The 11,247-nt window shown below is 39.9% G+C and overlaps 1 protein-coding gene across 1 annotated transcript in view; it reads right to left on the bottom strand.

Moving 5' to 3' along the window:
- TSHZ2 (teashirt zinc finger homeobox 2) overlaps nucleotides 1-857 on the bottom strand; it is a 262,052-nt gene extending 261,195 nt beyond the window's left edge. The window contains exon 1 of the mRNA XM_044663833.1: nucleotides 365-857. Coding sequence (XP_044519768.1) covers nucleotides 365-404 — 40 coding nt within the window. The 5' untranslated portion in view covers nucleotides 405-857. The remainder of the gene's footprint in view (nucleotides 1-364) is intronic.
- Nucleotides 858-11,247: the final 10,390 nt, after the last annotated feature.

Here is an 11,247-nt window from a genome sequence, read left to right as displayed (position 1 = left end):
AAAGTTTAAGGAGGGAAGGACCGTGGGATTCCCCAAAGCTGGAGAGTAGTCCGGGCACCGGGTAGGGGACAGGAATTAGAATGCCAAACCGGGGAGTCAGTTTCCTTCCTTCTTTCCCAGAAGGGGAGAAGGAGATGAGACTTGTTCGCTTGCTCCCAAGCAAGTTGGATAGAAGCGGGTGGCAGGGAAGGCGGAGAAGGTGGGGGGGGGGGGGGAAGGGGGGTGATGAACAGGGAGCAAAAAGCCCAGAAAAGCAGGGGTGCTCGTCTCGTAGGGAGGAGGGGGGCGCGGGGGAGGAAGGGAGGGAAGGAGGGAGCTGCAGCCCCAGCCTGTAAGTGCCGAGAGAGAGAGAGCTTCGGCTTACCTGCCGCCCGCTTCGGTGCCTGCTGTTTCCTCCTCGGCATCGCTCTACTTTCTCCAATCTCACTTCTGTCCCCAGACCCGAGAAGCAGCTCGGGGGGTGCTCGCTTGTCTCGTCTGTCTCTGTCTCTCCCCCTCTGTCTCTGTCTCTCTCACACTGAGCGTCCCCCCTCCACTAAGGGCTTAAGGGGAAAAAACCGGGGGAGGGGAAGCCCCAACAAAACAAAACAAAACAAAAAAACCTGTCTCGTGTTGACAATGTCGGGTTGTTGGTTGCTGATGATGTTGTTGGTCCTTTTTTTTTTTTTGGTCTATTTTTTGGTTTTGTTTGGGGGGGTGACTGTTGAGACACTTGATTTCTTTATTAAACATCCAAGACCAGGATCAGATGGCAGGAACTGTGCCGCACACACGCACCACACGCACTCACACGCGGAAAGATAAGGCGAAAGGTAGTAGGTTTTTTCTTTTTCTTCCTCTTCTTCTTCCTCCTTTTCCCCTCCTCCTCCTCCTCCTCCTCCACCACCACCACCACCACCTCCTTCTCCTCCTCCTCCTCCTCCTCCACCACCTCCTCCTCCTCCTCGCTGATCTCTATGGCGGACTTGTGCGGGGGGAGAGAGATCGCGGTAGGTTTGGTGCTGCTGTCAGATGCCAGCCTGTGAGTGATATGGGAGAGGACAAGAGCGGGTTTGGAAGGCAGGAAATCTGGAATTCACACACACTCACACACACACACACACACACACTCACACACACTCACACACTCTCTCCCTCTCGCGCTCGCTCTCCCACACACACACACACATACACACACGCACACACACTTTCTCTCTCGCACGCACACACACACACACATCCTCACATATGCACACACAGGCAGGGCGAGGCGATGCCAGCAAACATCGATCCACTGAACAAACTGAACATTAACAAACTCCTCCTCCTCCCCGCGACCTGATGACAGGGAGAAATTTACTCCCCAGCAGCAGATAGAAAGGCAGAGGGAGTTTATTAAAGAGACAGCGTCCTGCTGAGGGGAGAAGAGGAGTGGGGAGGGCCGGGAAGGGAGATTCATATGCTGGCCCAGCGAGGCCGCCCCTCTGCCCTTCTCTGGATCCCTCCCCAACTCTCGGAGGCATGCCCACCCTGAGTTCGCCGCACTCCAGGCTGGGGGTGTCTTTAGTTAAATCAGTGCTTTAAAGAAAAACTGGGAAAGATCAGCCTGAAGGAAAGGTGAAAAGCGAAGCCAGGTGAAAGAGTGAATGCCGCAGTTAGTCTTTCCACACTCATACTAGATGAAGAAGTTAGATTTGTTCAACTCCATCAATATATGGAGGGATTTAGAAAAATCTGAACTTTTCCCCCTCAACTTCCCCTTCCTCACAAACGGGCTCCTTTCAAGGCCTATTCCCACCTTTATCCCATTCGCTTCTGCTTGCTGGATAAGTAAGGAGTTTGACTTTTTAAAAAAAAATGTCTATTCCCTTTTTTCTTTTCCGTAAGCACTTTCTCAGCTTTTATCCTTTCAACCCAATATTCACCCTCCTGAACATTTATTAAGTACTTACTGAATGCAAAGCCTCCTGAATCTCTTTCTGCAAGGGATTGTCTAAATTCTACTGCTCTAAAATTTTCTTTGGTCAAACTGTGCTTCCAATAGATGGATCATTGATTGAGGCTTAGAGACTTTGGAGGGTTGTTTGTTTTTGTTTTTGTTGTTATATTAAATACTTCCTTGTAAAGATCCTTGCAATTATAAATGGTTTGGGCCTTTATTGCTCCACCAAACCTTCCCCTAAAAAACATATAATATACCAGCCAATGGCTGACAAGAAAGGACTGGGCAAGCAACAATCTTGTAGCACCTTTGACTAGAGCTGGCTTCTTTTTATTCCTTTTTTTTTTTTTTTTTTTTTTTTTTTATTTGGGAGGAGTTGCCCAATGAAATTTTACTTTTCTCCCTCATAGTCGTTGGCTACATTAACATTACTTGCAAAGTGCTTTGTAATAATTTCAGCACATCTATGAGGGAGGTAAATACTCTCCCCCTTTTACAGAGATAGTGCAGAAAGGTTAAATAGTTTGATCTGAGTCATAAAGAAGCCCACTTACCACTCCCCTCCCCTTGAACCTTCTCTTTAAAGGCAACTTTGCTCCTTATTTGCAATGCAGGGAACATGGAGGACAAACAAAAAACCAAAAATCCTCTGGAACCTAGCTGAAATGAGGCAGGGAAAGTAAGAAGTTGAATGTAATTTATTAGATTAAGACTGTGGGTTTTTTTTTTTTTGCTTGTATTGATGTAATGGTGTCCAGAAGAATGAGAATATATATATATATATATATATATATATATATATATATATATATATATATATATATATATCTTTGTCATTTCCATATTTTTGATTTCACTATTTCTGGAGTTTGGAAGCCAGAGATAAAGGAATAAATAAGTAGTAAGAGAGAATACCAAGTTTTATAACTTTAGTAGCTTCTAAATATTTACTCCAGAACTCTTGGATTTTCTTCTTAAGTTCCTCTTACAGTTATGGTTAGGAATTTATAATTTCTCCTGGGTTTGGAGAATTTCTGAGGAGTATTCCCAGTAACTCCTCTGTGTTCCCAGCTAGAGGACTATCAAAGTGATAACCAAGATGCTATTACTTACATTGAAGAAATAGAAATGAACCACAAGAGAGGTAAAAGTGATTTAAGTTTTCAACTGCTCTAAGGCTGGGACATAGCCTTACATTTGCTATCAAAGATTGTATTAGATTATAATTTGTATAAATTAGAGAGGCTGAGGGGTATATTGGAAGTGACATGGAACCAGGAATTTAATGAGACCCAGGTTCAATTCCCTAACTCTAACATATGCTATTCTTGTGACCTTGGGCAAGTCAGTCAATCTCCTTGAGACTCAGTTTCCACACCTGCAATATAAAAATACTATAACCTCAAGGTTGTTGTGAAGATTAAATGAAGTAATATATGTAAAATATTTTGCAAATTAGAAGTTCTTTTAAGAAGAGATGGTTCACTAGAATTCTATATTTGACCTACTCTTAGTCCTTGATGAATTTTATTTTCAATATACTAAGGAATCAGATAGATGAACTGGTTTTTAATGGATTGGCATATGCATCCTTCATTAATGTTTTGGCAATTGCCTATTGGACATTTCAAATTCAATTATTATTGCTTTTCCCCTTAAATTTACTTCTTTTCCAAAATTCTGTCTCCACATCTCTCACATCTGACACATTTCTTCTTAAACAGCCATAACCTTAGTTTGAAGGTCCTTGTCACCTCTGGTTGTTCAGTTGTTTCAGTCATGAACTCATCTTTGTGACCCCGTTTGGAGTTTTCTTGACAAAGATGCTGGAGTGGATACAATGTTCTTCTACTTGGCTTCCCTTGCCTCAGGTCATTTCCCAATTCAGTCTATCCTCAACACAGCTAATAACAGGATTTTCCTTAAGCACAGATCTGACCCTGTCACTCCCCTACCCACAAAAATCTAGTGGCCTGCTTTCATTTCTAAGATCAGATATAAATTTTTGCTTTGCTTGTGAAATCCTTCATGACCTGTCCTCACCTATTTCTTCAGACTCAGATCTATTACTTCCCAAAGTGTATTTTTTTCTGTTCCTCACACGGGTACCTCATTTTCTGCTTTGCCTTTGCACTGGCCTTCTACCCAGCCACATGCTTGGAGTACACTCATCACTACCTCATAAAATCTGTTTTCCTTCAACATGTAGCTCAAGTTCCATCTTTTAAGCAAAGCCTTTCCTGACCACATCAACTACTAGTGTCCTTCCAAATTACCTTGAATTTCATGATTTCTTTATTTTTTAAATTCTCTTTAAATTTATTTTATCTATATTCATTTGTGTATATAAAATTGAGTTATATGTAGATTTATATATATTTTATATATAGAATATAAATTGTTGCTATTGTTGAGTCATTTCAGTTGTGTCTGACTCTCTGTGACTCTATTTGGGGTTTTCTTGGCAAAGATACTAGAGTTGTTTGCCATTTCCTTCTCCAGCTCATTTTACAGATGAAGAAAATGAGACAGATGGGGTTAAGTGACTACTATAGGGTCACACAGTTTGTATGTATCTATATAAAAAGTGGGGGGGGCGGAGGGAGAGAGAGAGAGAGAGAGAGAGAGAGAGAGAGAGAGAGAGAGAGAGAGAGAGAGAGAACCCATACCCCAGTAGAATGTAAGCTCCTTCAGGGTAGAGATTATTATTTTACTTTTTTTATTTGTAACTTAAAAAAATGCTTTTTGCTTAAAGTGTCATTTACCTTTTTTATTCCTGAGACTCCAAATGAATCATGAAAGAAAAATGGTTAGTATATGCAGGCAAATCAGATCAATTGAATTGTAAACAGATTGGGAAACAATGGGGAGAAAGGATAGAGTGTTCAACCAACATTTAAGTAATTACTATGTTCAAAACAGTATAATGGGCAAGACAGAAAGACACAAGGAAAGCTGTGCCTACTTTCTAAGAGCTTCCATTCTACAGGGGAAGTATGCAAAGAAATTTCATTTAATAGCCTGTTATATTATGGCATGGCAGAAAGAATGCTGGACTTGGAATGGAATGGAATGGAATGGACCTGGGTTGAGATTTCAGTTCCTTAATTTAATAGCAATATGACCTTAGGTAAGTCAACTTCATCTCTCTGAGCATTAGCTTTCTGATTTGTAAAATGGGTATAATAATAGTTGAGCCATCTAACTCACCGAGTTGTAAGGCAAGCCCAATAAGCAGTGTGTGAATGTGAACCAAGAGTAATCACAGCATGGTGGAGAAAGCTGGACTCAAGAGTTGGGAAGACTTGGGTTCAAGAACTTTCTCTGTCAAAGACAGGCTGTGTGATGCTGAATGAGTCCCTCACCTTCTCAGTGTACCAGTCAATTCTCTGAGAATATAAGGTATAAAGAAAGTAACTATCAGCTTTGGCAGAAAGAAGCTCTCTATCCTGATGAAATCATGAGTCCATTATTTTCAAAGCAGTTACTATTTGCAAAGTACTATGCTAGCTGTTAAGAAGAGAGAAAAGATCATTCAATAATTGTTCCTGCGCTCTTGGAACTTACAATAGGAGAGAGTGGTATGTATATAAATATGTACTGTGATATAACTATATTGAGAAACAGCCTGGAATAGTAGATAGAGAGCTGGTCTTAGTTCAAGTCTTCCCTGTCATAGAAGCATTGTGTAACTCAGGACAAATCTCTTAGAGGGCCAAAAACTAGGTGGCACTATAGTTTCTGACATCAGTTGTGTTACAAATATGACATGGTGCCCTCCCAAAAGTTAGATGACGGTATTTTAGGAGACAATAGTACAGAAACACAAGAGGTACACTTTGCCTGGTGATAAGAAGAAAATTTCCAAGTGGTCAGAAAATGGCAGTGGAACTGGGCCTTGAAGAATCGGATAAGTGAGTGTGACAGGTCTAGTGTAAAAAATGGTGTAAGAAAAGGCAAGAAAGTACCAAAGAAGTGGTTTTGTGTGTATTCATTGCCCAATTTGGTTGGAACATCCTGGAACACATGGAAGGAAAATGCCAGCTTTCAGAGGATTTTACATGCCAGGCAAATAGTTTTGGGCTTTAGAGTATTTGACAGGTAATAGTGAGCCACTGACAAATTTTGAGCAGAACAGAATTAGATCTGTAAAGAAGGGATATTTGAATCTGAGGCAGGTGGGATATTGATTAATTAAGGAAAGATCTGGAGAGTACATATGTGTGGAGTCATGATTTGAAGGAAGTGAAGGACAAGAATGATGGAAGCAAAAATGGGAGGAGAATTAGCAAAGAAAGAAGCTATGGAAGTGGGATATAGGTTGAAACCATAAATGTATACATTTGTGTGTATACACACACATACACACACACACAATATATATATAAATTGCCTAAAGCCTCTTCCCACTCAAGCCAATCCTATACTTACTTGTCAAATCGATCTTATTTTTTTTAAACCCTTATGTTTCATCTTAGAATCAATACCGTATATTGGTTCCAAGGCAAAAAAGCCGTAAAGACCAGGCAATGGGGGTTAAGTGTCTTGCCCAGGGTCACACAGCTAGAAAGCATCTGAGTCCTTATTTGAATCCAGGATATCCCATCTCTGGATCTGGCTCTCAATCCTCTGAGTCACCTAGCTGGATCCTCAAATAGATCTTAATATAAATATGTATTTTATACACACACAGACATATATGTTTGCTACTTAGTCAAATTTTTAGTTGTATCTGACTTTTTGTGACCCTATTTGAGATTTCTTGGCAAGAATACTGGAGTGGTTTGCCATTTCCTTCTCTATCTTGTTTTATAGATGAGGAAACTGAGGTAAACAGGGTCAAGTGACTTACCAGGGTCATACAACTAGTACATGTCTGAGGTCAGATTTGAACTCAGGAGGATGAATCTTCCTAACTGCAGGTCTTGCACTCTACTGCACCACCTAGCTGGCCATATTTATATACAGACAAATATATTTAAATAGACATATGTAAATATTTGTATGTTTACGTATATAAAGATATATTCTATACTACATATACATATATATACATACATACACAAATATATAAATATAATATGTATACTATTTCTCTATACACACTGCCTTAAGGCATTGTGATAAGGTGGAAAAAATACTGGTCTCACAGTTATAAGAAATGAATTGAAGTTCAGGCTTTGCCACAGAGGTCTATTTTCTTGGGAAAGTCTTTTCATCACCCAGAGCCTCAGTTTCCTCATTTGTAAAATGAAAGATTGAACTATATCAGCATTTTTAACTTGACGTGCATGAACTTGTTTATTTAGGAATATTTTAATTTGATATTTCAATATTATTTTATTCACTTTATAATCTTTTGTATTTTATTTCATGCCTTTTAGGACAACATTCCAACAATGATCCACAGACTTCACCAGAATGCCAAAGGAGACCACGACACAAAAAAGATTAAATCTCTTTGGACTAGATAAACTTTGAGATAGGATTCTCCAAGCTCTAGCATTCTATAATTCCAGGTAGAGGCATGTTTAAGAGTGTGTTATTTCCCTCCCTCCTATGGCAAGTTTGGCAAGGCCAATTACTTCACTTCTAGCTCAGCAAATCTAGCCCGTTGCCCTGGGGTTTCTTAACTTACCCAGATGCCAGGGAGAGCACATCTTCCTCTACTTGGTAGAAATTTGCTGCCGGAAGACAATTGGGGATTATAGCAGTAAAAGTGTTGGGGGTAGTTTGGAACGTGATGCAAGATTGTTGTTAAGAAAAAACATTCTCCTAAAGGCATTCGGCAATAGTTCTTAATATAATTTTGGTTTTTGGTAAAACTTCTTAGAGGTAATGAATCCGTATTTATATTTCAAATGCAACAGCTGCCTAGCTGGAAAGATGTGGGAAATGGAAGCTGGTGGTAATAACACAGAACACATTTTCCCTTGGAGTTGGCTGCTTATAACATGTGACAGTGTTATGCTGCTACATAAGAATTGAGACCAACTTGCTCCTTCAGTAATCCATTGCTCAACTTCATTAACCACAGGAAGACATTAAGTGAATGTAAGGACTAGAATAGAGCTGGAAACCATATGTTCATCAGCCTTTAAGCTACAGGCCCATGTTATACTTTATGCCACATCAACTGTGCATCAGGTTTTATTTCCTGAACTCATTAGAAATGCAGGTCCAAAGGTGAACCTCAACTTTCCAGAAGCAAATAGGATATGATATAATTTGCTCTGAGAACACCTTTCAGCATCATGGAGAGCATGAGTCTTATCTACTATGATTAAGCATTAAGGATCCGATTGTCTTTCAGAATTTTCTGCGATCCTCTCCTGCTTACTAGGATTATGCCAATATGACTTACTCTGACTATTGCCCTCTGGCATGAATATAGCTTGCTTTTCCCTTTGGCTATTGTCCAAGGGGCACCCACTTCTACCCCACCCCCTTTTCTGCCCATTGAACTCCCCTGAAATCTCCAGCCCCAAATCAATCAGCACCATGAAGTCTTTCTGGTTCTTCTCTGCCAAAAATTGTCTCCCTTTCTTGTGAGTTTCCAAGTCCCTTTCTTTCTCTCCTTGATATTGATAATTTGATTTTTATAATGTTTATTAGGATAAGCACTCACCCTACCTCCCATATTAGACTTCAGGGTTCTTGTAGATAGGATCCATGTTTTAAATTTCTCTGTATCTCTGTCATTTTCTAGCATCAGGTTTGGTACTCAATACGCCACTTAATAATTTCCGTTATTGAATAAGGGGCCCTAAACTGAAAGGGGTCCCATTAATCCTCTTTAGATTAATGGTAGCAAAATTGTAAAGTAGCCCCAGCTTTCGAGGAGGTACTGAAGAAAACTTCTCCCATTTAGGAGGTTCCAAAAAGTTGGGCCTGGCTCCCCTCTCTCTATTTCAGCTCCTACTAGGCTTCCATTGCAAAAATTGTCAGTATTAATCATTCTAGTACTTTGGCATAGTAATAGTACTTTTGAAATTCAATTCATTGCTAGCTAGGATTCCACTGCCCTCCTCCCTTTCCTTGAAAAGTCCATTTCCACTGCCCTTCCTCTTATTGTCTTCTTAATTTTATCCAGTCTGGATATCAACTTCATCATTCAATGGAAATTGCTTTCTCCAAGAAGCCAATGGTCTCTTAATCCCTAAATACAATAATCTCTTCTCATCTTTCTTGACCTCTCTGCTAGTTTTAACTTTGCCCATCGCATTCTTTCTCTTTACATTTTCTTCACTTCAGGTTTCATGTTTCTTTCCTGATTCTCCTCTTATCTGTCTGGTGGGTCCCCACTTTCTACTGGATCTTCATCCAGGTTAGACCTATGAACCTTGGGTGTCCTCTAATGTGCTGTCTTGAGTTCAGTCCTGTTCAGTCTTCTCTTCTCCCTCTATTCTATTTTGCCTCATCATTTAATTAGCTCCCAAGGATTCAATTATTATCTCTATGCAGATGATTCTCAGGCTTATTTATCTAGCCCCAACCTCTCTTCTAACCTCTAGTCAATTGCCTATTAGATGTCTTAGCTTGAATAGCCTATAGACTTCTTAACCCCAAATAGATCCCAAACTGAATTCATTTTCTTTTTTCTTACACTCCCCACCCTCTTCCTAAGTTCCTTTTTCTTTTTTAAACCCTTACCTTCCATCTTAGAATTAGTTCTTTATTGAAGAGCAGTAAAGCCTAGGCAATGGAAGTTAAATATCTCTCAATCCACTGAGCCATCTAGCTGACTCCATTTCATCTTACTTTTGAGGGTACCACCATCTTAAGAGCCATTTAGACTCTTGACCAAGGTGACATCTTCTGCTCTTTACTTTCTTTCATATTCCATTTTAGATCTATTGTTAAATCCTACCAATTCTGCCTCTGTAATATCTCTTGGGTTAAAATATTTTTAAAAACCCAACAAACTGAACAACATCTCCCATATGTCCCCTTCCCTCCTCTGACACTACCACTACCCTGGTCCTCATCATGACCTTCGAGACTACTGAAGAGCCTCTTCATTGGTCTCCTTCCTCAAGCTTTTCCACATTCAACTTTATCCTATATTCTCTTGTCAAATTGATCTTGAATAATAGACCTTGGAAGATCCTGGGTTCAAATATAGCCTCAGACACTTCCTATCTGTGTGACCCTGGGCAAGTCACTTAACCCCCATTTCCTAACCTTCCCACTCTTTTGCCCTGGAACCAATGGACTGTGTTGCTTTTAAGATGGAAAAAAGTAAGGATTTTTTTTTTTAGAATAGATTGTCCACATCCAGAGAAAGAACTGTGGAACCAGAAATGCATTAGCAAAATATACAATTGACCACATAGTGCAATAGGGATGTGATTAGGGTTTTGATGTTAATCACTCTACTGCAAATATGAATAATATGGAAATAGATTTTGAACAATGATACATGTATAACCCAGTGGAACTGCTTGTTGGCTTTGGGAGGTGGGGAGGAGAAAATGGGGATGGGGGGAATCATAAATCATGTAACTATGGAAAAAATATTCTAAATAAACATTTAAAAATTAAAAAGAAAAAAGAATAGATTGGACCATGCCATTCCAACTCAATTTAATCAACTCCAAGGAATATAAAATCCTCCATTTGTGTTTTAAAACCCTTTTTAACTTGTATCCTTTCTACTTTTACAGTTTATTTACAATTTACATCCCTCTGCAATCTACTGACATAAGTCTCCTTACCACTCCTCACAGAAGACACTATCTATTACAAGTCTGGGCATTTTCACTGGCTGTCCTCCATGTCTGGAATGATCTTCCTCCTTACTTTCTTGACTGTCTCCTGCTTTTCCTTTCTTCCTTTAAGTCTCAGCCAACCTCTTGCCTTCCTCAAGATGCCTTTCCAGATCTTCCTTAATCTTAGTGTCTTTCCTTTAAGATTATTTTCAATTTATCCTGGTTATAACTCACTTATACATATTTGATTATATATTGTCTCTTCTATTAGACTGTGAAGTCCTTGAGATCAGGGACTATGCTGGTTTTCCTTCCTTCCTTCCTTCCTTCCTTCCTTCCTTCCTTCCTTCCTTCCTTCCTTCCTTCCTTCCTTCCTTCTTTCCTTCCTCTCACTTCCTTCTCTTCTCTCTCTCTCCACCTTTCTTTCTCTCTCTCCCTTTTTCTCTTTTCCTCTCTCCCTCCTTCCTTTCTTTCTCTCACTTTCTCCCTCCCGCTCTTCCTTTTCTTCTCTCTCCCTCTCTCCCTCTTTCTTTCTCTCTCCTTTCTTCTTTCTCTCTCCTTTCTTCTTTCTCTCTTTCTTTCTCTCTCTCTCTCTCTCTCTTTCTTTCTTTCTCT

This window comes from Gracilinanus agilis, chromosome 2 (genome assembly GCF_016433145.1).
Source record: "Gracilinanus agilis isolate LMUSP501 chromosome 2, AgileGrace, whole genome shotgun sequence".
NCBI classification, from domain to species: Eukaryota; Metazoa; Chordata; class Mammalia; order Didelphimorphia; family Didelphidae; genus Gracilinanus; species Gracilinanus agilis.
This window is presented reverse-complemented; position numbering and strand designations above follow the sequence as displayed.